This window comes from Oncorhynchus clarkii, chromosome 10, assembly GCF_045791955.1.
Source record: "Oncorhynchus clarkii lewisi isolate Uvic-CL-2024 chromosome 10, UVic_Ocla_1.0, whole genome shotgun sequence".
Classification (NCBI taxonomy): Eukaryota; Metazoa; Chordata; class Actinopteri; order Salmoniformes; family Salmonidae; genus Oncorhynchus; species Oncorhynchus clarkii.
In genome coordinates this window covers 17,799,392-17,826,693 of record NC_092156.1, presented here as the reverse complement: position 1 = coordinate 17,826,693, position 27,302 = coordinate 17,799,392, and the positions used below count along the sequence as shown (strand labels likewise).

The following is a 27,302-nucleotide window of genomic DNA, read 5'->3' as shown; positions in this document are numbered from 1 at the left end:
GGTTGGCGCCCCCCCCTTGGGTTGTGCCGTGACGGAGATCTTTGTGGGCTATACTCGGCCTTGTCTCAGGATGGTAAGTTGGTGGTTGAAGAGATCCCTCTAGTGGTGTGGGGGCTGTGCTTTGGCAAAGTGGGTGGGGTTATATCCTGCTTGTTTGGCCCTGTCCAGGGGTATCATCGGATGGGGCCACAGTGTCTCCTGACTCTTCCTGTCTCCTGACCCTTCCTGTCTCAGCCTCCAGTATTTATGCTGCAGTAGTTTGTGTCAGGGGGCTAGGGTCAGTTTGTTATATCTGGAGTACTTCTCCTGTCTTATCCGGTGTCCTGTGTGAATTTAAGTATGCTCTCTCTAATTCTCTCTTTCTCTCTTTCTTTCTCTCTCTCGGAGGGCCTGAGCCCTAGGACCATGCCTCAGGACTACCTGGCATGATGACTCCTCGCTGTCCCCAGTCCACCTGGCCGTGCTGCTGCTCCAGTTTCAACTGTTCTACCTGCGGCTATGGAACCCTGACCTGTGTGGACCTGTGTGGTGTCAGGAAAATAACCTCACACTCAACGTCAACAAAACTAAGGAGATGATTGTGGACTTCAGGAAACAGCAGAGGGAACACCCCCCTATCCACATTGATGGAACAGTAGTGGAGAGGGTAGCAAGTTTTAAGTTCCTCGGCATACACATCACAGACAAACTGAATTGGTCCACTCACACAGACAGCATCGTGAAGAAGGCGCAGCAGCGCCTCTTCAACCTCAGGAGGCTGAAGAAATTCGGTTTGTCACCAAAAGCACTCACAAACTTCTACAGATGCACAATCAAGAGCATCCTGGCGGGCTGTATCACCGCCTGGTACGGCAACTGCTCCGCCCACAACCGTAAGGCTCTCCAGAGGGTAGTGAGGTCTGCACAACGCATCACCGGGGGCAAACTACCTGCCCTCCAGGACACCTACACCACCCGATGTTACAGGAAGGCCATAAAGATCATCAAGGACATCAACCACCCGAGCCACTGCCTGTTCACCCCGCTATCATCCAGAAGGCGAGGTCAGTACAGGTGCATCAAAGCTGGGACCGAGAGACTGAAAAACAGCTTCTATCTCAAGGCCATCAGACTGTTAAACAGCCACCACTAACATTGAGTGGCTGCTGCCAACACACTGACACTGACACTGACTCAACTCCAGCCACTTTAATAATGGGAATTGATGGGAAATGATGTAAATATATCACTAGCCACTTTAAACAATGCTACCTTATATAATGTTACTTACCCTACATTATTCATCTCATATGTATACGTATATACTGTACTCTACATCATCGACTGCATCCTTATGTAATACATGTATCACTAGCCACTTTAACTATGCCACTTTGTTTACATACTCACCTCATGTATATACTGTACTCGATACCATCTACTGTATCCTGCCTATGCTGCTCTGTACCATCACTCATTCATATATCCTTATGTACATATTCTTTATCCCCTTACACTGTGTATAAGACAGTAGTTTTGGAATTGTTAGTTAGATTACTTGTTGGTTATTACTGCATTGTCGGAACTAGAAGCACAAGCATTTCGCTACACTCGCATTAACATCTGCTAACCATGTGTATGTGACAAATAAAAATTTGATTTGATTTGTTCACCGGACGTGCTACCTGTCCCAGACCTGCTGTTTTCAACTCTCTAGAGACAGCAGGAGCGGTAGAGATGCTCTTAATGATCGGCCATGAAAAGCCAACTGACATTTACTCCTGAGGTGCTGTGCCACGCCCTGACCATAGAGATCCTTTTCGGGGTGGGTATTCTATGTTTTGTGTTCTATGTTTTCTATTTCTGTGTGTTTGGCCGGGTTTGGTTCTCAATCAGAGGCAGCTGTCTATCGTTTGGTTTTGTTATTCAGTGTTCAGTTCTATTATTAAATCATGAACACTTACCACGCTGCTCTTTGGTCCACTTCTTCAAACGGCCGTTACATGCTGACTTGCTGCACCCTCGACAACTACTGTGATTATTATTATTTGACCATGCTGGTCATTTATGAACATTTGAACATCTTGGCCATGTTTTGTTATAATCTCCACCCGGCACAGCCAGAAGAGGACTGGCAACCCCTCATAACCTAGTTCCTCTCTAGGTTTCTTCCTAGGTTTTGGCCTTTCTAGGGAGTTTTTCCTAGCCACCGTGCTTCTACACCTGCATTGCTTGCTGTTTGGCGGTTTAGGCTGGGTTTCTGTACAGCACTTTAAGATATCAGCTGATGTAAGAAGGGCTATATAAATACATTTGATTTGTCCAGGACTAGCTGGGAAACTGGCCTCATAGTGTTATTTTCTGTTCGCACATTACCTTAACCTAATTTATTTAAATAAAGCATTGTTGCCCAGTGACAACATAACATATTGGTCTCAAAGGGACATGACATGAAAATCATTCATAACTATTAACATTATTATTCTTGTATTACTATCAGTGTTTTTAAAACTCATTACTTATCCTGTCATATTAACTGCTTATCCCCCAACGATGATGAATTAAACATAACATTGCTGTTTGTCAGTGCCATGACAGGGTATGTATGTTTTGCGCAGTACATGCCGTTTCTGCAAGAGATCACTGATAGTATGCACATTGTTTGATTGTATGGCCATCACTTTCATATTCATGTGTGTTTATTCCGTCTTCGACTTATCCTAAAGATGTTGCAGATAACATGTTTATCCTAGATAAACTATTATGAATTAAATATATGAGATTGCTTCCCTTGGGTTACAGCAGTGTATTCATGACGTCTTGATCACATATCACAGCGCGTTCCAAAATATACTCTATTTTGGGGCACCTCACCCTATCCTCTTCTACCAAAATACTGTAGCATCATCCAAATGGGCACATTAAATATCCATCGTGTCAATGTTACTGTATCGAATGATTCATAGCATGAAGACCTTGTCTTTGGTTACACTGGGACAGATACATCAAGCAGATCTAACTGGAAAGACTTAAGGTCAGCCTACCCAACAGATATATAGCCGTCCTCGTGCCTTAAATGACAGCTGGCTAAATTACCCATTCTCTAGATACAGTATCTCGTATACAGTAGGAGACCAGGAATAGACAGGCACACAGGTTCCCATTTAACCTCTGTACTGTGACTGGTCCGCCCTAGGCTCCCTAGGTACAATAAATGGAGATAGTGTGCCTACCTACATGTACTGATCCATTTAACCAGAGACATTAGAGACATTAGATGAAACCTGTCATATTTGTGGGGGTGAGGCATCAGTAGACAAGAACTGAATTTGATCTAAGTTGAAAGGGTTCTGAGCAGTTCAATAACCCACATCGCATCATTTACCAAACTGGAGGAAAAACAACTTTGTATCAGGTCAGTGCAGGACTTTACCGTGTACTTCTATGGTGACCGTTAGTCAGGCACGAGAGGACACGCCCATCTAGTCAGACCGGAATAGAGGACACTTTTCTCAATGGGGAGAAGCCCAACTGCGGTATCTCACTAAATGTACTATCTCTGATTTAACTCCTCCCAACTATAATTTGTCCCAATCTCCTATAATCATATGATGGTAGTAGAATGAAAATTGTGTGTTTATGTGGGTCTGGTGTGTGGTGGTGGTTGTGGAGTTTGCAGACAGGAGTTTTAGGCTTCCTTATTTCTGATCAACTGAATGATAAGGAACTGCATACATCCATAACGTATAATAAATTAGAACACATACACAGCATGTAACCCAATTACACTTTTTTCTGACAGTGCTATAATGACGAGTAGAAAGGACACATGATTTGTATGTATTGTATTTTCTTTAGTACTTTACATATAAGGGGGAAATACAAGGGTTTTCTTTTTCTGGAGAATACAGGAAATTGAACAGTGCTCTGTACATGAACATAGTATCGTCAGTGAGCTGGTGCACGGTCACCATGTCTCCCTCCGCCTGGGGTACACTTCAAAAGTATTCAACCACATGTGAGAAAGTCTCTAGCAGCAGCTTGCAGAAGAAACACTGGATGTACACAGAAATATGCACACCTTCACCAAAGTCACATTACAAAAATGGTTTAGCATATACATATATACATTGAGAAAGGAAACATAAAAAAATTCTCAGAAGCCATAAAATGTTTTTAATAGACATTTGTTATGATCTCTGAAAGAATAATCAAATTGGAAAGTCAGAACTATAAAAAAAGAATGTTAAAAAGCTGCTATTAGAAACTTAATCCACCGTTGTTAAGCAGTGGTACTGATTTGGGTTTACCATAGTACTACATGAGACAAAATACCCCATCTGATGATCAAAGTACAGTAGAGAATCAATACATTCATCCTGAGACACCATCGTTTAAAATGGGGGTTAAAAAAAAGAAAGAAGAAAAGTCTGGCTGTAACCAACAGTTCATTTCCTCAACCGGTTTCTTTGTAAAAGCCTGGGTTTCAAGTGAGGGCAAGAATTGTTGTCTTTGATTTTGAAGACCATTTATCTTTAGATGTTAATAGGGCTTGATTGAGATTTAATCACAATTTGTAATTAGGTCATTATTCAATGAAACCATTTGGAACGTACATCACATGGCATGCTGTAAATCAAATTAACTGAATAGCAAAGAAATTACTTAATAACAGGTGACAAAATGTCAGCCAACTAGGTTGATGTTTTTTGTGGAAATTAATTGATTGGATTCATAACTCAAATTGAGAGGTTGGATGACATTTGTTCTTCCATTGTGGTCATATTGCACATCATATGATTAACAAAAACACAGCAAATCCACAACCTACTTAGAGCACACAAATAAAGGTGAATTAAAAACTGATTGAACAGTTTTCCATCCTGTTTATTTTTCATTACTCTTGAAAATAACTTGGCAAATCTTCAGATCAGTACGAAACAACATGATCTTCAAAGAATCAGTCATCATCCCACCCAGTGCTTTACAATTCATCACACTCTAGCTAGCCAACACTTCTACATAACCAAACCTATAAATGGAATCCCATTGCATTCATCATTTGCAGTCATTCTATTTTGTGCAGGTTCACTAACCAAAACTCCTAGTATTATATTTAAGATTTCATCAAACACAGACAGTCCTGAGGAACTTCAAAGGCGTCACCACCATAACAATAGCCCAATAGCGTCAGCACCAGTGCGCTTGGCTTCTGTGACGGTCATGACCAGCTCCTTTGCAGCATCTATGCTTTACTACGGACATATTTTGGACCAAAACATAGTACTTCTCATTCTCTGTTTAGATTGATTGGAAATTAATATTGTGACTCGGTACAAAATCGTTGGGGTTCAATGAGGAGCATGATTACACGAGGTCACCGTGTTTAAAAATAAAAAAGGAAATGGAACGATTTCTGCTGCAAAATATTTTGGTGGGATGAGAGTTCTTCCATTGTAATTCTCAGGTGTACAGTGGGACATCTTAGTAAAAACTGCAGAGGAAACTCTATGCTTACAGGGATGGGCCAACACGTTCCCCCTTCTCTATCTCTGCATGAATAACACGTTCAATGTAATGTTGCTGCTGAAGAGGAACTCAGCTGGTCATGGTATGTACATACGAGGGAGGGCTGTACTATGCAGGTCTGGCACGGCATGCATGTAATGCATGATACAACATATGTCCTTTAGTATTGTCTAGGTATAATTAGATAATTACAATACAAACATTTACAAATTTGGAAAATTGCTGATTGTGCCTCAGTATCTCCTTTCATGCAAAGAATGTCGAAGATCGTTTACTTCACAATATACGTACAAGCTTTTGTATTTCCCAATATAACTAAACTTTTGACAAGTTGTAGCATTTTGGATAATTGCCCTCCGCACTAGCCCCTAACCAAGTGTGAAAACAGGGTGTCAGCATTGAAATCAGTTGTGATCAGTGAAACCCATTCTATAACCCATTCTAAGGCATTAGACTTAATCAGGAAAGTGTATGAAACCAGTATTAGGGCACTGGCTTGGAATTTGTATGAAATGTAGCAAAGTGTACAGTAATGATATTGAATGAAATCATAGCATGTGCTGTACCAAGAACAATGGATGTTCTAACATTGACGAATGCTTCCCTACTCTGGCAAAATAAAATGAATTGGTAACATTGTTTTTAATGAGCGTCTTTGACAATTGGTTGTCCATCATGTTGTTCCGTGTTGCGTCCCAAAAGCTGTTTCTCTGAAAATGTCATCTGCACATCGAAGGCCTCTTTGTTGGAGAAGGTACTTGGTGTTGGGACAACCCGACAAACACAGAGCCAAGACCCAACCCATCCTACTAAAAACACTCCTGTCCTTATCACGCTCGCTAAATAACCCCCAGTAGGAGTGACAGAGCACTTAAAATCCATCCTGCGGAACAGTGCTCACGACTGAAGCTTATAATTCCATTTGAGAGTGTACTCTTCTACCTCTGTAGAAGGGACATCCAGACATAGCCATTTCTCTAGCGTTTAAAATTCTTGTCTAGTCTTTGGCTTTCCAATTTTTTTCAACTTCCAAAAAAGTGTGTACGGGAAACGGCACTGTGCAAAGAAAAAGAAAACAAACAAAATCAGAAGTGTATTCGGCCTTGCTTTATGTTTGTGAAAAGTTCTCTCTCACTAAAGTGAAAAAAGAGAAAAATAGAAAGGAAAGTATTTTTCGAAAGCTGTAAGGAGGGTGCTTCTTCAGCCCCTTCAGGCTATTTCCTTTATCCTGCGCATGTAATCATGAAGTTCCTCTGGGTCCTGGAAACCCATGTCCTGGCAGACCCACTGAATGTCTTCTTCATCTGCAATGGGGATGGAGTTATAGGGCATGTCTTCTGTGGGGAGTGTGGTGAAGGTGGTGAACTTGACACGCTTGCGCTTGGAGGTTGGCGAGCTGGCCTCCTCGCCATGCTCCTTGGTGGAGCCCCCAGAGCTGCCGTCGCCCCTCCCGTGGACCTGGCTCTGAACGCTTGTCTGGGAGCTGCCGCTGCTGTGGTGGTCACCATGGCAACAAGTCTGTACCCCTTCCAGGGGGTTAATGGGGCTCTCCACTGTCTGGGGTGAAAGCTCACTCTGGGCCCTCAAGGGCTGTCCGTTCCCTAAAAAAACCCAGTGGTGGGAATGGTCCATGTTGGCCTGGCCCTCAGGGGGGATTCTCTTGTGGCGGTACTTGAGGACAAACACAATGCAGTTGATGAGGAAGACCAGGATGGCAAGGCAGAAGACGCCCAGGAGGGCGTACATGCCGATCTCCAGGTCGGTCATGCTGCGGGGCGCATGGATGAAATCATCATCTTCCTCTTCTTCCTCTCCCTCGGTGGGCGTCTCCTGGTTGCTGATGGTCGGGAAGTTGGTGTAGTCGATGGGAACGCTCGCCGGCTGCTCGTTGGACGGCTCGAAGCCTCTGTCACCGAGGTTGGAATCCACCACCGGCCGCCTGGTGACACGGGCTGGCTCGATTTCGATCTCGCTTTCCATTTCTTCCTCGGAGTCTTCCTCCAGGCCGAAGCGGACTTTCACGTACACAGGGGCCGAAGCGATGACGCTCTTGCGCTTGGTTTTCTGACAGGCCTCGCAGATGGTCATCTCCATACGCACCATCTCCCCGGAGCCCTCGCCCTCCGCCACAACCACCGGCCAGCGGTGCTGAGGCTCCTGGGATATGGACACCACCTTGTCGTCCAGTGTGGAAGCGTTGAGGTTGTAGTCCTTCGGGTCGAAGAAGGTCAGAGGCAATGCGGTGCTATCGCTGTAGTAAAGCCAGATGGACAAGCTGGCCTCCTGTGATAACAACAAGAGGAAAAGGGTATTTTTAGTTTTTTTGTTAGGTAAATGCAGCTTTCAAATGCCATTTTTGCTATGCCGGAGCATTTCACAGATTAATTATTCATACAGTAACCCCATGGACAAACTTTCCTGGAAGCCTAGAGAGAGACACCTTTTTAATGTCTTGAAGAAACAAACAGATTTACCAAATAACAATATGCTGCAAATCAAACTACAGGATTCATGATTAGAAATTACAAACATTGGTTGATATAGTTGTTTCTTCGAAAACTGATCATTTCGATGGTTCAAACAGATGCTCTTTCACTCCTCTACGTATGATGTGAATATATGTGAGTCCAATTCCTGCCTTTGAAGTCTCTGACTCGCTCAATCCCTAAATCTTCTAAGCATCTCTAAACATCGGCACCCCCTGCCTCGGCACAGACTGAGACACACACAGGCGGTCTGTCTCAGTAGTGTATGCCAGCGAACACAAAGCTCGCTCTAAGAAAGGAGGGGTGAGTGGGTGTTTTGCAACTGTTGTCCTGCAGACAAACAACAGACAGAGCAACACAACTGCACAGCACTTTACCTGACAGCTTGAGTCTGGCTTCATGAGAGTAATGGCAATGTTCGGTGGCCATGTCTCCAAGTAACGAGGTGGTTTTTGACAGAAGCATTCCTTTGGCTCCTGCTAAAACAATACCTCTCAGCTCAACCTAGCGTACCTGCTCTGTAGGGCTGACAAAAGAAAATAGCTTTTCTGACAGAGCACTTTTAGTCCCCAACCGAGATGTCTTTTCATATTCTAACGGGAGAGGCATTTATCCAAATTCTGTCTGGATTGGAACGCTCTGTTTGAGAGTGTAGACATATTTTTCTTTGATTCAGGCGGAGGATACTGAACTTCAAGGTTGCTATGACATTCCTGTTCGAACACGGGCCTCTGTCATCTCCACTTGTCAAGATGAATGGGGCCTTTGAAACATGATTTAAATAATACATTGAGTATGACACCCTGTCCTGATGAAGCCACTAGTAGTACACCAACATGTTAAAAAGGTTAGACACAAAGCAAACAAAGCACTCAGTATACTCGAGGGTGACTGGAATGTTCTAATTATAATTCCTCAATAGGATAATGAATCAATCACTGTTACCTATTTATTAAGTCCTCTTTGGAGAGCTCAGGATTAACTGTGGTTAACAGATCAACAGTATTTCCCCAGAAGGGAAATTAGACCATAAAATTAAATAGGATCTCCGTGACTTAGACAGCCAAAGCATTGCTGACTCATAGAAGGGAGGATTTGTGCATCCTCTCTGTTCTTAGATGCTAAATGACAATAGCTGCCCTGGCAAACGAGATCACAGTTCACACTCGGGATGGTTGAAATGAACAAATGTTAATCAAATGCACATATAACCTAATAAAAATGGGGCGGATTCCAGGCTAACAGAAAGAGACTTTGGCTTATTCACTTCCCTCAGTTGTAGTTTATGGCTCTCATTCATTCATGGAGTAAGAAAGGGGGCGTTTAGCAGACGCGGCAGGTGAGGTTTCTCCTGTGAAACAGAATCAAATGGTGTGAAATAACCTGAGCACCCCACGGAGAGGTCCACTGGCAGAGGGATTGGCTGCCTTTTATGGCCCAGCCTCAGAGAGCACTTTAGGACAATACATTATGCTAATTAAATGTAAGGTGGCCATGCAGCGGAAGGTGAGATTAAATTGGAATTAAATGCCGGGCCCTGACAGTTTAGTTTTGTTTGGCCACCACCAGTGCAGAGAGAGAGTTGGTAGAGTAACAATAGCTGTCATCCCCAATTTCCAAGGCATTGAAACCTGGCTATGTTCGACCCAAGTGTGAAACAACACAGTGCGATCTGGCTTCTCAGGAAAAGGTGAAGGACTGTGCCCAATTCGTTCTTTGGGAGGATTTAGAGAAACTGAAGTCCCCAGTTGCAAGACTCAAACATGCCGAAAATAAGGCCGATTCCTCTGACTTTTATTAAACAAGATGTATATTTGCTGGTGTGATGAGACGTTCCCTGGGAGTTTTTTGTAACAAATCAGATTTATTTTCAGGCTTGTGTGTTGGAGGGCTGTTTGGGCGCAGCACAGCAATAAGGCAAATAGGCTAATGAGCACTGCGAGCGTCAACAGTCCATTTTCTGGATGTGTGTGATGTCATGAAAATTCATGAGCTGCTTCCCACAGATGTTCAATTCCAGGTTCATATTAGCGGGTTGGATGCAGTGTTACTGACGTTTCCCTATGGAAATCAACCCCTATGGTGTAATGCCGGTAAGAAAGACGGTTTCTCCAACTATAGTATCTATTAAAAAATTACACCCATGCATTAAAACCTCTACGGGATTGGTGTCCCCCTGTGGGACGGTTGAGCTAACGTGTGCTAATGTGATTAGCATGACGCTGTAAGTAACAAGAACATTTCCCAGGACATAGACAAGTCTTATGGGCAGAAAACGTAAATTCTTGTTCGTCTAACTGCACTGTCCAATTTACAGTAGCTATTGTTTGAGGAGAGTGCACAGTTATATACTTGAAAATGTATCAATTGACCAATTAGGCACATTTGGGAAGACTTGATACAACACAATGGTTCATTGGATCAGTCTAAAACTTTGCACATACACTGCTGCTATCTAGTGGCCAAAATCTAAATTGCGCCTAGACTCCTTAGTGATATAACGGCCTTTCTCTTGCATTTCAAAGATGATCGGAAAAACATCTAATAATAGAAAACGCATGTTTTTTCTTTGTATTATCTTTTACCAGATCTAATGTGTTATATCCTCCTACATTAATTTCTTAACACTTCCACAAACTTCAAAGTGTTTCCTTTCAAATGGTATCAAGAATATGCATATCCTTGCTTCAGGTCCTGAGCTACAGGCAGTTAGATTTGGGTCTGTCATTTTAGGCAAAAATGGGGGAAAAATGGTCCGATCCTTAAGAGGTTTGCACCTAAACAACATAGAGGTTGTTAATATGTCAGTCTCTGTAAGCAATTGCTTTCGTCTTAAGCTTTCACAGATCTGTATGTAAAGGCTTGCATAAATATTCCTTTGTTTTAAATAGGCAAATTACGTTATGCACTGTACTCAGTACCGTATGCTTAGTTAAGTAACCTGAACTTAACATTTGTTATTTTCCTGGAACTTCTCTATACAACTGAATTCATTAGGAGGTAAAAAAACCCCCAGAAATATCACATTTACTTATTCAGAATCTTTAATCAGTACTTTGTTGAAGCAACTTTGGCAGCGATTACCTGCCTTGAGTATGACGCTACAAGTTTGGCACACCAGTATTTGGGGATTTTCTCCCATTCTTCTTTGCAGATCCTTTCAAGCTTTGTCAGGTTGGATGGGGAGCGTCGCTGCACAGCTATTTCAGGTCTCTCCAGAGATGTTCAAGTTCAAGTCCGAGCTCTGGCTGAGCCACTCAAGGACATTCAGAGACTTGTCCCAAAGTCACTCCTGCATTGTCTTGTCTGTGCCCCACACTGAGTTTCTGAACACCCTGGAGCAGGTTTTCATTAAGGATCTCTCTGTACTTTGCTCCGTTCATCTTTCCCTCAATCCTGACTAGTCTCCCAGTCCCTGCCGCTGAAAAACATCCCCACAGCATGATGCTGCCACCACCACGCTTCACCATAGGGATGGTGCCAAGTTTCCTCTAGACATGACGCTTGGCAATCAGGCCAAATAGTTCAATCTTGGTTTCATCAGACCAGAGAATCTTGTTTGTCATGGTCTGAGAGTGCTTTAGGTGCCTTTTGGCAAATTCCAACCAGGCTGCCATGTGCCTTTTACTGAGGGGTGGCTTCTGTTTGGCCACTCTACCATAAATACCTGATTGGTGGAGTGCTGCAGAGATGGTTGTCCTTCTGGAAGGTTTTCTGGACTCCACAGAGGAACTCTGGAGCACTGTCAGAATGCCCATCGGGTTCTTGGTCATCTCCTTTATCAAGGCCTGATTACTCAGTTTGGCTAGGCGACCAGCTCTTGGTGGTTCCAAACTTCTAACATTTAAGAATTATGGAGGCCACTGTGTTCTTGGGGACCTTCAATGCTTCAAAAATTATTTGGCACACTTCCCCAGATCTGTGCACACATGTGTCGAGGTGCTCTGTGGATAATTTCCTCGACCTCATGGCTTGGTTTTTACTCTGACATGCACTGTCAACTGTGGGACCTTAAATAGACAGGTGTGTGCCTTTCCAAATCATGTCCAATCAATTGAATTGAACATAGGTGGACTCCAAACAAGTTATAGTAACATCTGAAGGATGATCAATGGAAACAGGATGCACTCAAGCTCAATTACGAGTTTCATAGCAATGGGCCTGAATACGTGTAAATAAAGCATCTGTTTTATATTTTTAATATATTTGCTAACATTTCAAAATAACAGTTTTTGCTTTGTCATTATGGGTATTGTGTGTAGATTGATGAGGATATTTTTTATTTAATCCATTTCAGAATAAGGCTGTAATGTAACAAAATGTGAAAAAAGGGAAGGGGCCTGAATACTTTCTGAATGTCTGATTTTTGATCATTAAGGAATATTCATGAAGACATGCTGTAGCACCACTTCAAATAATTGTGGTGCTCCAGCTGCAATGCCTTGAGAATAGAAATGAATAGAATGTACTCTTCACACCATTTAGATAAAACATGTATTAAATGGCTTTCAATGAGAAGACATACTATAGAGATAGAGAACACTACAGGTGTTATGTTCGCTGGAGTGACCTTCCTCCAAAGGTGTGAGAAGGCATGTCCTGGCACATTCAGACACTGTAACCATGGCAATGCCTTCTGTACTATTGCCTTCTGTACTATGAGGCAGCTGGTTTGACAATGTTTTATTATTTACCTGAAAATGTATTTTGTCATTGAGTATCTTTGAAGGCCAACATGAATCAGGTCTGTACATTGAAGAAGAGCTTTATGTTCTATGAGTCATACAGTTACTGTGGTGTTCTATTAACAAGATCAAAATATACCAAGCTCAATAGGTACCTTGGTGAAATTGAACTCATCTATACACCTGAGTACCAAACAATATGATGACAGGTTGCATACGTCTATAAACATTCACTGAGTATTCTAAACATTAGGAACACCTTCCTAATATTGGGAACAGCCTCAATTAGTCGTGGCTTGGACTCTACAAGGTGTCGAAAGCGTTCCACAGGAATGCTGGCCCATGTTGACTCCAATGCTTCCCACAGTTGTGTCAAGTTGGCTGAATGTCCTTTGGGTGGTGGACCATTCTTGATACACACGGGAAACTGTTGAGCGTGAAAAACCCAGCATCATTGCAGTTCTTGACACAAACCGGTGCTCCTGGCACCTATTACCAAACCCTATTCAAAGGCTCTTACATTTTTTGACTTGCCCATTCAACCTATGAATGGCATAGATACCCAATACATGTCTCAATTGTCTCAAGGCTTACAAATCCTTAAACCTGTCTCCTCCCCTTCATCTATACTGTTTGAAGTATATTTAACAAGTGACATCAACAAGAGATCATAGCTTTGACATGGATTCACTTGGTCAGTCTATGTCATGGAAAGAGCAGGGGTTCGTAATGTTTTATATACTCAAAGCTGACATCCACACAAACTCAATGCCCTCTACATGTATCATCTTATATATTAGTATACAGTACCTGCTTTGGTGCAGCAAGTGTCTGCAGGCCAGTTGCCTTGGCGACCATAGTGTGACTGTTGCCAGGGCTGGGCTGTAGTGACAAAGAAAGTCCAGAGATGGCGTGGACGCGAAGTTCCAAGATGGAGACTTTCTCATCGGTGACGGAAAACGACGTCTCTCCCAACATGGCCTCCACAGCGAGTGGAGACTCCACCTGCAAACAACAGGAGACCATTTGACTGTCACACCAGGCATTTTGTGTCCTGACAGGGAAATATAGACAAGTGGGATATGAGTCTGTCTTTCTGTCCGTCTTCTGTGTAAGTGTGTGATAAATGAGACACTCAAGCCAAAACGAAAGCACCAGACACCGGATGCTGACCGGGGGCTGCCACTTACAGCCTCCCTATGCCCTACATTTGACCTCTTGACCTCTCTTCAGTGGGTGGTTGGCAAAAATGTGAGTCCATTGGATGACTGCAGGGCACAAAATACAAAATAAAAACCCCACCAATCTCGAGCTAATCCTGGGGCCTTCGACAGGTCTGCCTCCATCAAGGGGCCAAACATGGCATTTACAGCTCATTATGTCACCTTTCTGTTGTTGCCTCCGATTGCTTCGTAAAGGTCATGTGGGAAAAGTCAACCACAGAAGCACTTGCCTTCCTTTGTGAAAAGTCAACCACAGAAGCACTCGCCTTCCTCTGTGAGTCATAAAGGACTTAACTTTTCTATTTTATTTTTACATCAGCACTCAGATGTATAAGGCTGCCTGTGTAAAATACAGGAAGGCCTGTAAGATGGTTTAGATGATATGACAGGCTCTCCACCATCAAAGACATATGTTTGTCATTTTTGGATTGTTTTGTTTTTAGCTCTATTTTTTTGAAGATTAATACATTTTCCAGTCATAATTAATTGTATGTGTACTGCTCTGGTGACAACAGCGGCTAGAGATGACTAGAGATGACCGCCGACTGGCTTTTCTCATTATCCAAATAGCTTGTTCACCTTCAGGCATAGTGCATCATTATCTATCCAAATATGTTCCCTCTTGCTCATCCGAGCCCGGTTGGTTGTTCCACTTCTGTAGCAATTGGAGCTCATGCCAAATCTACAGTGAAGAGGGGCATTGAGAGCCTCTGCCTTTGTTAATTTGGCCTCCAACGGCCATAATAACATTTAATAGTGCTCAAAATCTTACCATCCTAAACATTACACTAATTTGGCAATCTGTTATCATTACAGCCCTTCTCCCTGCTCAAAACACCCATTAAAAAGTAGTAAGAGCCCGTTAACACAGAGACAGAGTTGCCATCCTGATCTGTTGAGTATAGTGTGCTGAAAAGGCTGGACTGTCTGGTAAGGTGACGTGTACATAGAATGCTTTTAAACAGCTTTTTATGATGGCTCAATGTGGCTTGACGTCACCGGCCGCATATGTCACCAGAGAGGACAAAGCTGTCGTCTTCTGATCCCAAGGTCTGCCGTCGGGGACTCCCAGATGCATATTTTCGGGATCAGATGTGCTGGAGAGGAGAGTTCCAGTTCATTGGTAGTCCGTCTCTCCTTTTTCTCCCCTACGCTCATAAAATGTAACCGCGGGGGATGAAAGTACATGAATACATGACTTCTAAAGTTTCACAAAAGGTGGGGAATTCAGTTGAATGATGAAGTACTCTAAGCAGGACAGTTCTCCACCCTGGGTTTTGTCTCTAAAAAAGCTTTGAGTTAGGCACCTGTGTTGTTCCGACTCATTTGAGTAGCCACCGTGGTAGTAGTAAATTACCAGGGTGAATAACTAAGCTTTGTTTTTGTTTGGTCAAAATGAATGTGGATAATTGATTCACAATGAAATAAATGACTGTGTAATTACAAACAGATATAACAGAAATAGGTAGAAATAACCCAAAGCATACAAATTGACCACTTCTATGGGTAGGCTAGTACTAATAGTCTTTTAGTAAAACATGAATAAAATAAAATAAAAATAATGAAAAGAAAAGAAGTAAACTCTTTTAAGAGTGTGGATTGTACACATTATTTTGAATCTAGGTCAGAGCTAACGCAACAAAAATGTGGAGCCATACCACACATAGGTCCATGCAGTACATAGGTCATAGTTTAGGATGCACTTCTCCTGTACTAACAACCATTATCAAGCGTTCCCTCACTCCATCACAGGCTGACAGAAATGGGTGTTATAAGTACACCTCATGGTTGTGTCGCAAATGGACCTCGAAGCCAGTTTCACTGTGTTTTTTAATTGTTCCCCTCTAATCAGGGACTGTGTGAAATTAATGATCAAGTAGAACAGAAAAGCAGCAGGGTGCGGAACCTCGTAGGGTAAGAGTTTGAATAACCCTGCCCTATAAAGTAGTGCCGAGCGATGAACTGAAATTTAGTTTTTTTGTATTATTATTAAACAACAAATTGACCGATATTGGTTCAATTACTTGCAATTAGTTTTTTTTGTGAGATCTACACGCCATTTCTCTCAAGAGAAATAATCACGATGTTTTGATCAGCGTTGGACATTCGTCCGGTCTGACGAAAATCCAACTCGGATCGAAATGTTGTTTTTATTGTGCGCCTGATTAAATCATCATGGGAGAAGTTGCGGACTTTCCTTTTTTCATTGTAGTTAATTACCACGTTTTCCTACGAGTATTTTCCTATGGAAAGTTGCAAAAAATAGCTTTTTTTCTTTGACATGTTCATCTGTTCAGCACCTGAAAAATTGGATTTGCGTATTTTTAAAATATTTTTAAATGATCTACAATGACCAGAATATACTGCACTTATTCTTCCTGGCCCGCACACAATAATAATTTGGAAAAATCAAAATAACTTTACAGATCTTCATTGTAAAGGGTTTAAACACTGTTTCCCATGCTTGTTCAATGAACCATAAACAATTAATGAACATGCACCTGTGGAACGGTTGTTAAGACACTAACAGCTTACAGATGGTAGGCAATTAAGGTCACAGTTATGAAAACTTAGGACACTAAAGAGGCCTTTCTACTGACAATGTAAAAAACACCAAAAGAAAGATACCCAGGGTCCCTGCTCATCTGCGTGAACGTGCCTTAGGCATGCAGCAAGGAGGCATGAGGACTACAGATGTGGTCAGGGCAATAAATTGCGATGTCCGTACTGTAGGACGCTTAAAACAGCGTTACAGGATCGCGACACCTGCACAGGATCGGTACATCCGAACATCACACCTGCGGGACAGGAACAGGACGGCAACAGCAACTGCCCGAGTTACACCAGGAATGCACAATCTCTCCATCAGTGTTCAGACTGTCCGCAATAGGCTGAGAGGGACAATCTCAACGCTGTGCGTTACAGGAAAGACATCCTCCTCCCTCATGTGGTACCCTTCCTGCAGGCTCATCCTGACATGACCCTCCAGCATGACAATGTCACCAGCCATACTGCTCGTTCTGTGCGTGATTTCCTGCAAGACAGGAACGTCAGTGTTCTGCCATGGCCAGCGAAGAGCCCGGATCTCAATCCCATTGAGCACGTCTGGGATCTGTTGGATTGGAGGGTGAGGGCTAGGGCCTTCAGTTAATGTCTCAGTTGTTGAATCTTGTTATGTTCATACAAATATTTACACATGTTAAGTGTGCTGAAAATAGACGCAGTTGACAGTGAGAGGACATTTCTTTTTTTGCTGAGTTTAGTATGACTCGTTGGGGAGCACAGAGATAACGTTAGATGGTTATCTGGCTGTCTGGTTGCTACAGCCTGAGCAGAGATGAGACGATTATTTTAAGAAATTAAATAATAGTCATCAAATGAAAAAAAGTAATATACACAACTGAAATATTTTATTTAAGTAAAGTCATTTGAATAAAAGATGGTTAATAAGTGATAAGCAGTAATGGGCAATCCTTACCATCACAGGGCTCTTATTAATTGTTTAATTCTGTGTTGTTAGAAACAATTAAATGTTTTCAATGTTTTGGCAATTAAATGTTCTCAATATGCGTCTTTGGAATGTCAATTAAAAAGCTCTAAAATCATGTGAAGGTCATAATTCGTAATACATTTAATGTAAAATAAATAAACATCTAAACGAAAAAACAATACAAAATCTGATTTTTACACCTTTTGGTGCCATACTTTCATTCAAAAACAATAATTAGCTCCAAAATGAAACCCCTTAAAGTCAAGATGGTGGGATTAAACTGTTGCCTATTATCAAATCTTCCAGACTACTCCCCCCCGATTAAATTTTTGTTTGGAAAATGGCGTTCGATTAATGAAAAAGATCTTATAACTCATTTATGTTCATCAGTGAACCCTCTAAGTTAAATAATTTAGTTTGAGAGTAGATTCATGGACTCACGGACTCCCGAGTGGCGCAGTGGTCTAAGGAACTGCAAGTCAGTGCAAGAGGTGTCACTACAGTCCCTGGTTTGATTCCAGGCTGTATCACATCCGGCCGTGATTGGGAGTCCCATAGGGTGGCACACAATCTTCCCAGCGTGGCCAGGATAGGACGTCATTGTAATAAGAATTTGTTCTTAACTGGCTTGACTAGTTAAATGAAGGTTACATTTTTATAAATAAATTATTCGCTCCACCAACAGGGGTTGGTAGTGAGAAATTGGGAGTCCCATAGGGCGGCGCACAATTGGCCCAGCATCGTCCGGGTTTGGCCAGGATAGGCCGTCATTGTAAATAAGAATTTGTTTTTAACTGACTTGCCTAGTTAAATAAAGGTTACATGTTTTATTTTTTTATTTGCTCCACTAATATGGGTTGGTAGTGAGAAATAGGCTACTCTTCATTTTCCTAATGTTCCATAAAATACTGTTTAAGCTTGAGATCTTTTATTTTCTTACAGCCTTCCATAAGTATGGTTTTCTATGCCATCAATCACTCAGTTTGAATGGTAAAGCTGCATATTGGAAGGCTAAGCGGAAGCCCATATAGACTACATGCCTATGCAGATGGAGCCATCTTTAAAAGCAAGTTTGGACAGATCTCATTTATCATTTCATCATTGTAAAGAGGCTTCCTTTACAAAAACAAAATGGGTGAAAGCGATGAAGAAGGGGTCTAATTTCCTTCTTTCACCTGTCAGTTCGTCTAGGTCAGTGTGAAGCACAAAATATTTTGTTGTGCACTCTGAGCGCTTCTGCCTATTACAGCTGCACTTTGGTCAGTATGATCCATACTTTGTCTACCTCAGTGTCAATTTTCTATTTGCCTCTAGTGCCCTAGCCTATAACATTTATGAGATGGGCGAACATCTATGAGGTAAAAGAGGCAATTGAAAGAAGCCATTTCCTTTTTACAGACTTTGGTGACCTAGCCAAGTTTCTATACCTTCAGTACAGTGGAGCCCAGCTCCAGGCCCACCAGCACGGTGCGGTCCACCAGCTCGGCTATCCTGGGGTCGACTACCTTCAGCGAGTCCTGAACCAGGTCAGTCACGTCCACCTGCCAGTCGGGCCCCAGCATGGTGATGACCTGGTCGGTGCCCTCGGTAGAGGTGGTGTGAAACTGGGTCAGCACCTTGACAAGGGAACGCTGGTACTGCAAGGTGCAGCCCCGGCTCACCCGCCGGTCGTCCTCGTCGTCATCTGTGTCACTGTCTCTGGCGCTCCTGAGACAAAGACAGGGAGAGAGAGAGAGAGATAGAGAGAGAGAGAGATAAAGAAAGAAACTGTGTCAATGATGTTAACAGTGTCAATACCATTAACAGTGTCAAAACCGTAAACATTGTCAATATCATTACCAGTATCAAAGTGTACAACAACAAAGTAAGAGTTATCATGTCAAAATGTATTTGCTGTACTATTTACGAAGCCGTTTCAGCAGTAGCTCAATGGCTTATCATAACCTTTAATGATGCATCTTGTAACTCAATATCTTTGTGGAATATGCTGTAGTGTAGTTAAATCCTGCATCCTGTTTCGGGAGCTTATGTTCTTAATTGCTTCTTATCATTATATAATTTAGCACTTGATTTGATGAGAGGCCTAACACTATCTATGTGGAGGACATATGTTACAGTGTCTGTTCCAATGTGCCCTTTGTGAGGGAAAAGTTATCCAAGCCGGCACGAAACTCCTCCAAAAACTTCCAAACAAGCAAGATTTGGACGTGTGCCTTCCATTCCTAAATCAATGGATGCTTAGATGGACAGGGGGAGAACACGGTCAGTGCATCCCAACCAAGCCCAATATATTGCTCCAGAAGATGTAATACTTGCCAAACGTTTCTCAACAGCCTGACAAGCTGCCGGCTTTCCTCTTAAATGCTAAAAAGCTCTCCTCCATTCCCAAGGCTAATTAATCTCTGCTTTGACTTATCCTTTCAGATAACTTAAGATGCAGGAGAGGCAGTGGGCTGTCAGTGACTGACAAAGCATATCCCACCCATTGATTCCCAAAGCCCATCTGAATATCAAGCAGGCCTGTCCTGTGTTCCCTAAAAGGTCTGACAATACTCTAGCATGCATCATGTCCAGTGGCCGGCTAACGCTAGACATTTAAGGCTAAAAGGCACGGTTCGCCTGTGTTTTTCAACTTGTACAACAAAGCCACAATAGCAGTGGAGAGACAAGAATGTAGACAAGAGTGTTCAGTTAAGACTAGGGTAAACCAGAGAGACAGCGTGACTCTCCTCATGGAGTTTCATGACTCTTTGCTCAGGTCAGAGAGTTTCCCATGTTAAGGCCATACCTATGTTTTTTTTTCTTTAGAGGAGTGTCTGTTCTTATTAGGATCTTTGATACACCAGCTGGAGCTTTGCTGCACATCGGCCGGCCTACCTCTTTTAGAACACATTACGGGATAACACAGCCAGTGAGCAATGCAGCTACAATGTAGCAAACACACACATTGCGGTCCCAGAGACCTGGCCCTTGATAAAGCTTAGGGCTTAAACAGTGTTGTGTTAGGAGAGATAGAGGGAGATAGAGCGAGAGATATGAGAGAGCTAGAGTGAGAGATGAGAGACAGAGTGAGAAGTTAGCCAAATGGCTTGTGTTCTGAGGGGAGACCAAATAAAAGGAGATTAAATTACAGCTAAATTAATAGCATAGTTTGGTGGTATCTGATATATATAAAAAGTAAAAAACACAAGTGTTTAATGCACAGTGAGGTGTTTTTTTGTCCTTGTTCTGACAACATCACAAACATCTAGTTAAGTGCTAAATGTTTTGCCAAAATGGCGGAATGAAGGCTTCTGCAGTTCTGTTTTGAAGACAGTAGTTAATGTTGTTCATTGTGGTTGATGGTTCAAAACACTGATTAAGCCTAGTCCAGGATTAAAAAGATCCTCAATCGAGAAACTCTTTTGAAATAGTTTTTTCAGAACTAGTTTTAATCTGTGTCTGGGAAACCGGACCTAAAAGCTTGCTGTGAATCCGGTCTGGAATTTGCTTAACGTCCTGTTCTCAGACAAACGTCTTAGTTTAGTTCAATTCATTAAGAGAGATACGTTTGATTATCTGAAATCATGGGTTGGTTTAAACTCTAATAAAATGTGTGCACAGGCAGTAGTTGTGCAAACAAAGATAAGGCCTAAGAGGCATAAACATTGGTTAGGCAGATTTGCATAGAATTGCGTAACTAGGACGACATGTAACACAAACACACGACACAAGCAAAACATGGGCTGCACAATTGAAACGATACATGACAATGCAAGGGGTAAAGATTAAAAACATTAAGTTGAGGAAGACAATGACATCTAGGCTAGTGTCTCAGAGTGCAGCAAACCATACTTGAGTGCAGTAACCTCAAAATGAATAAAAAATAAATACAAGAAACATGCTCTCCACTCTAACACTACACACAAAAGGGAGCTGTGTGTTGGTGAGTCCTACCTGCGGTCAGGAAGAATGGGTACCCTCCAGCCCTTGATGAAGCTCAGGTTGCTGTCGGACAGTTCCACTTGAAGGGGGAGTTTGGGCACCCACACGGTCAGCTCTAAGGGGGCACTGAGGTGCTCGTAGCTGAAGATGACACGGGCGTTCATGGAGCCCCGCGTCTCCTTCCCGTTCACAAACACGTAGTCACAATTCATGGACACCTGTGAAAAACAAAGGTTATTGGTCAATATATGATAATGATCTGCCGTTGACAGGTGATACAAGTGATATAGTACAGTATGGATGCAGGAGTAGAGTCCACCACCTAGTTTATTACATTGGATTGGCTGGTACACAGCTTTTCTCAGATTCCACTAAAGGAAACAGGGAAAACATGTCTTCCTTTTTGCTTACAGATGATTTTAATGTGGAATGTCTACTATTATTATTAGGTCACAATAATCCTCCTTTGTGAATATTCCAATATTTTGCCACGAGGGGCTATATTTTTGTAATTTGAAATATTTGGGAACACAGTGTAAACAACACTACTTGAAGGTTTCTCCTATCTAATTTGAGTCTCTTCTTGAGTGGATGAACTGGCTCTTAAGTACAGTCTACTGTAAGCCTTTAAAAATCAGGCTCATGATCACCCACAACCCACCACTATTTTCAGTGTAATGATCTATACACAATTACGCAGAGACACACATCAGAATATATATACTAACACAAGCTTTCAGGCAACAGATAATTCATAGAATATGAAAGCTTAATACACCAGGTGCCCGCACACAAAATTCTGTTTACTTATTTTTTATCCAGCAGTCTCCAAGAAATCACCCAGCACAGTTTTTCTCATAAATACTAAATGATTTACTGTAATAGATAGCAGGGTTTGCTTTCGGGATACCATCGATGATTTATCTGGCAGTTGGAGGCACCTGACACTGTAATCAGAGGAGCTAATCTCTTGCAAATGGAGGTCGGGTTCGCCAGTCTTCTCAGGGTTGAGGATTCATCATAAGAGGGGGGGTTAATAAAACACCCAGTCCATCCAGACAGGCCTCTCCACTCTGCAATCCATACAGGCTGGGTGGGAAGCCTTCAGATAGAGGAGAGAGATGACTCTTTTCCCTCATTTCCCTTGTTCTGGTAAATCAAGTTTTCAGATTATCTGTCTGTAGTCACCTTTGTGTGAATAGGGATTTTGGGATCATCATTCTCTGGCAGAGATCTGGGGTGTCAGCTGGAATCAGGGTAATATACTTTTTTTCATACTGAATCATGATAATTAGGTTCTTGCTTGCCAAGCTTAGATACTGTACAGAGCAAAGGACATACACTATATATACAAAAGTATGTGGACACCCCTTCAAATTAGTGGATTTGTCCATTTCAGCCAAACCCGTTGCTGACAGGTATATAAAATTGAGCACACAGCCATGCAATCTCCATAGACAAACATTGGCAGTAGAATAGCTCATTGACTTTCAACGTGGCACCGTCATAGGATGCCAACTTTCCAACGAGTCATTTCATCAAATTTCTGCCCTGCTAGAGCTGCCCTGGTCAACTGTAAGTGCTTTTACTGTGAAGTGGAAATGTCTAGGAGCAACAACGGCTCAGCCGCGAAGTAGTAGGCCACACAAGCTCACAGAGCCGCTGAGTGCTGATGCACATAATGCGTAAAAAACGTCTGTCCTCACTACCGAGTTACATACTGCCACTTGAAGCAACGTCAGCACAATAACTGGGAGCTTCATGAAATGGGTTTCCATGGCCGAGTAGCCGCACACAAGCCTAAGATCACCATGTGCAATGCCAAGCGTCGACTGGAGTGGCGTAAAGTTCGCTGCCATTGGACTCTGGAGCAGTGGAAACGCGTTCTCTGGAGTGATGAATCACGATTCTGTGCTTCCAACTTTGTGGCAACAGTTTGGGAAGGCCTTTTCCTGTTTCAGCATGAAAATGCCCCTGTGCACAAAGTGAGGTCCATACAGAAATGGTTTGTCGAGATCGATGTGGAAGAACTTGACTGGCGTGCACAGAACCCTGACCCCATTGAACACCATTGGGATGAATTGGAACGCTGACTGCGAGCCAGGCCTAATCGCCAAACATCAGTACCAGACCTCACAAATGCTCTTGTGGCTGAATGGAAGCAAGTCCCTGCAGCAATGTTCCAACATCAAGTGGAAAGCCTACCCAGAAGAGTGGAGGCTGTAATAGCCTGTAATAGACCAACTCCATATTAATGCCCATGATTTTGGAATAAGATGTTCGACGAGCAGGTGTCCACATACTTTTAGTCATGTAGTGTTCCTGCCCCCATATTCTATATCTCTCTCTCTCTCTCTCTCTCACCCACACACACACACACACACACACACACACACACACACACACACACACACACGCACACACACACACACACACCGTCATCCTCTACACCAAAACACAGTGCCCCCTCCACACCTGTGACATACCACTCTAGGCCTCCCTATCTATATAATGCTAACACCAGCCTTCCTATCACTCTCACTCACCCTTGCTAACTGCGCTAGCATAAACGATCCCAGCTCCTGCAGGCAGCTAATAAACTTGGCTGGCTAATTGCGAGTCAAAAGCTGTTAACGACTACGGGTGTCAGTAGCCCAGCGGGGCCCGTGAAAGTGCTCTCATGCATGGAGCCGCGAGCTGTCGTCGCTACACAGCCCTCTAATGTGCTGTGGCATCTTCCATGGTGCCAACAGATTTCCTGGGTAGGGTCGGGGCAAAGAAAGACAGGGCGGGCACTACCCGCTAGGGCGGCATCCAGGCTCAGTTTAAACCAACAGACAGAGATCCAGGATCAAAAAGGATCACCACCCGCCTGCAGCACAGTATATCCATATCTTTACTCCTCGGCAGCTCTGATAACAAAACCGATTCCAATACTGTATTGTCGGGCTTTGTTTTTCCACGGGTCACTTAATGTTTGTTTTGGTTTAACGTATTGTGCATGCACGTTCAGTTGCATGCATGTGGAACACAGAAGGTTGGCAGGTTCATTTGACCTGATAGTACTTATTCTACTGACTAATGCGTATGGATCTAATGAGAAACAATGGGCACCATTTAGTGATGGAGATCCCATGCTGGCTCACCTCTGCTTACACGCTTAACTTCAACATGTGCCTCCAAACAGGATTTCGGCCTATCAATGCCACCTGTTTTCTTGCTGGAGGTGGAGCAAATGGAAAAATAAAACATAACTTGGGCTTTGTTCATTAGGGCATGCAACGTCAAACATTTTAAAATGTTTTGCAACAGAAAGCGAAATCAAGCATTAAGGTACAAGTTTGGGTTGTCCCTCCCTGTTTCAGTTTATTTTACTTTTCATTTGGTGCCTAATGAACACACCCCAGTTGGGTTAATGTTGTTCTGTAGTGGCCATTATGAAAACCTACTTTGATTGATGGAAGGTACAGTATGATAATTAATAGACTTCTCTTTAAAAATCCCCCTTAACTTATTAATCAACTGGAATTCTTTGCGAAACACAGCGTTTCATTGCTTAATCTCTCAAAACCAGTTTCTATTAGGATACAATCATTTAAAAAAAAATCTCGGCCTGTATGCTCTCATTGACTGGATTATGTCCTCATTGTGAGGCCATCGACAATAATACGAACTTCTTCGAGACCTCTCATATACAATAGCACAGCAGACAGCAAGGAGACAACACTGAAACACTAGACCACTCAAGTGTACTTATCTCACTGCCTCACAAAGCCTTTCTTATTTAAGCCTAGTTGTTGGCTGAAGGTGAATGTGTCACATTGGTGTGAGTGCAGAATGGAGGAAACAGAGGGCTTGGCAGGGCAAGGGTTGGATGACCACTGGCATGGAACAAGGCTTTCCGCCGCCGCCTTATCTGTGTCCTCAGATGGCTACAGTGACTCACACACACACACACACACACACACACACACACACACACACACACACAGCCCTGGGAGAAAGGATCAGCTGGGGGAGTCATGTCTCCCGCTCGCTGACAAATCCCCACAGGGTCCTCAGCCCACACCTCCTTTCGCCCAGCCTCCCTCTCTGCTGCCTGCCTTCTCCCCATACTGCCTCCCATTCCCGTGCCTTCCTCCACACCCTGCACAACACAACACAAAACTCTGTCTGAGCAGAGCACAGATGTGGTCTTTAATAACCAAATCATCCTACTGTGCTCACACACACACACACACACACACACACACACACACACACACACACACACACACACACACACACACACACACACACACACTGTACAGTCAAATGGGATTGGGTTATCCGGCAGCGCTGACATATACTGTGGCCTATTTATTTCAAAGAGGGAGAAACAAACAAACAAATAAACGCCCCAGCAAAGAGAAATGAGAGCAGCATAACCTTTTCCAAAAGTTGGGAACAAAAACAGAACAATGGCAGGTTGGCAAATAGCCAAAGCAAAAATAAATAAAAAAAATGCTTTATTAAAAAAAAAACATACAACAATTAAGCAGAAGCCCACGCATTTGGAATTCACAACCTACAGTGTGCACATGGTGAGGCCTGGTTTATATGACAAGACATTCTCTATGTGCTTTACTTACAGACCAAGCGGAGCCTATAGTTTTGAGTGTTCCACAGATTCACCTAGGCTACGCAAATAGAATAATAGAATAGAGTAATCTGATTAGAACAGATCTGCATTACAGTGCTGTGTATGAATAATGTGGCACCACAAAATGCAATGGGGACAGCACAAAACCACACAACTGAACAACCATACAACCTTTGTGGATCATCTTTAGGAACCTTTCTTTTGTATTCGGCGGATTGTTTTATAGAACTGTCTCGGCTTGAAGGTCTCATCTTGCATTATCCTCTAAAGTTCAATGGCAAGGGCAGCGAAGCGAAACCATTCGAAACCTTCTCACAAACAGATTACAGTTTTTTTTCGATTGCTAAACGACAGTGGACACAACTGGAGTCACATGTGCAAAACTCTAACTACAGTCTGCACAGCAGCAGTTCATGTGGACCAAACTCTAGTTCGTTTTTCATTGCTTGAACACAGTTTTCAAAACTCTACACACTTATCCCATGACTTTAACCACAACCTGCACAACACTGTGGATTTACAGCACTTTGTTCAAATGCTAACACACTGCTGTCAAAACTGTGAACCACACATTCAAAACGGAATAGATTTCAGCCTTGTGCCTTTCAAACACTGCTGATTGCAATTTCAGCTAAAAGGTTAAGTAGGTGTCTTGTTTTAGACTTGTTAGTGAACACACACACATATTACAGTATATATAGGTAGAGCTCAGAAAGACTCATTTTGGAAATGGAACAAGGAAGATGGGTTCGTGGAGGGAGAAGGGTGGCAGGGAGAGGGCGGATGCGTGGAGGAAGACAAAGAACTGTTATTTCAGATGAAATAAGGGCTACACTTATAGACCATGTCGTGAACCATGGTCTCTCATTGAGAGAGGCAGGGTTGAGGGTGCAACCCAATCTGCAAAGATCCACAGTGGCATCTGTAATGCAAATTTTCCATCATGCAAACAGGTGAGAGTTACATCCTTACAGTAAATGAAAACATTACAGGAATCTATTTTGTATTGCAATTATAGAATATTTACACAGATATATATTACAGTAAGTTTGACTGTAAAATATATTTTTACAACAGGACCCAAAGGCTGCCCCCAACAGGGGGAAGAGGAAAAATATTTTCAGATGCGCAGGAAAATGCTATTGTTGACATGGTCAATGATGGTTTGCTTCTCAACACACCACTCATTGGCCCATACAACACAGAAAGGCGTATAGCTTTCCTAGAACAGCTCTATGCTCAGCTAGTGCCAGCAGAACAGGGGGAGCCAGTAAGAAACCTCCAAGTTTTTGTCATAGTTTGCGATAACGTTGCTTTTCACCACTCTGCAGCTGTCACAGATTG

General features: G+C 42.8%; 1 protein-coding gene across 2 annotated transcripts in view; it reads right to left on the bottom strand.

Moving 5' to 3' along the window:
* Window positions 1–3,809: 3,809 nt before the first annotated feature.
* The window catches only part of LOC139418077 (transmembrane protein 132E), a 346,265-nt gene continuing 322,772 nt past the window's right edge, over window positions 3,810–27,302 (bottom strand). The window contains exons 6-9 of one of the 2 annotated variants that reach the window (XM_071167249.1): window positions 21,329–21,534; window positions 18,820–19,099; window positions 13,490–13,684; window positions 3,810–7,791 (exon numbers count right to left, since the gene is read on the bottom strand). In XM_071167249.1, coding sequence (XP_071023350.1) covers window positions 6,718–7,791; window positions 13,490–13,684; window positions 18,820–19,099; window positions 21,329–21,534 — 1,755 coding nt within the window. In that variant the 3' untranslated portion in view covers window positions 3,810–6,717. The remainder of the gene's footprint in view (window positions 7,792–13,489; window positions 13,685–18,819; window positions 19,100–21,328; window positions 21,535–27,302) is intronic. The other variant, XM_071167251.1, reaches the window with a different exon arrangement.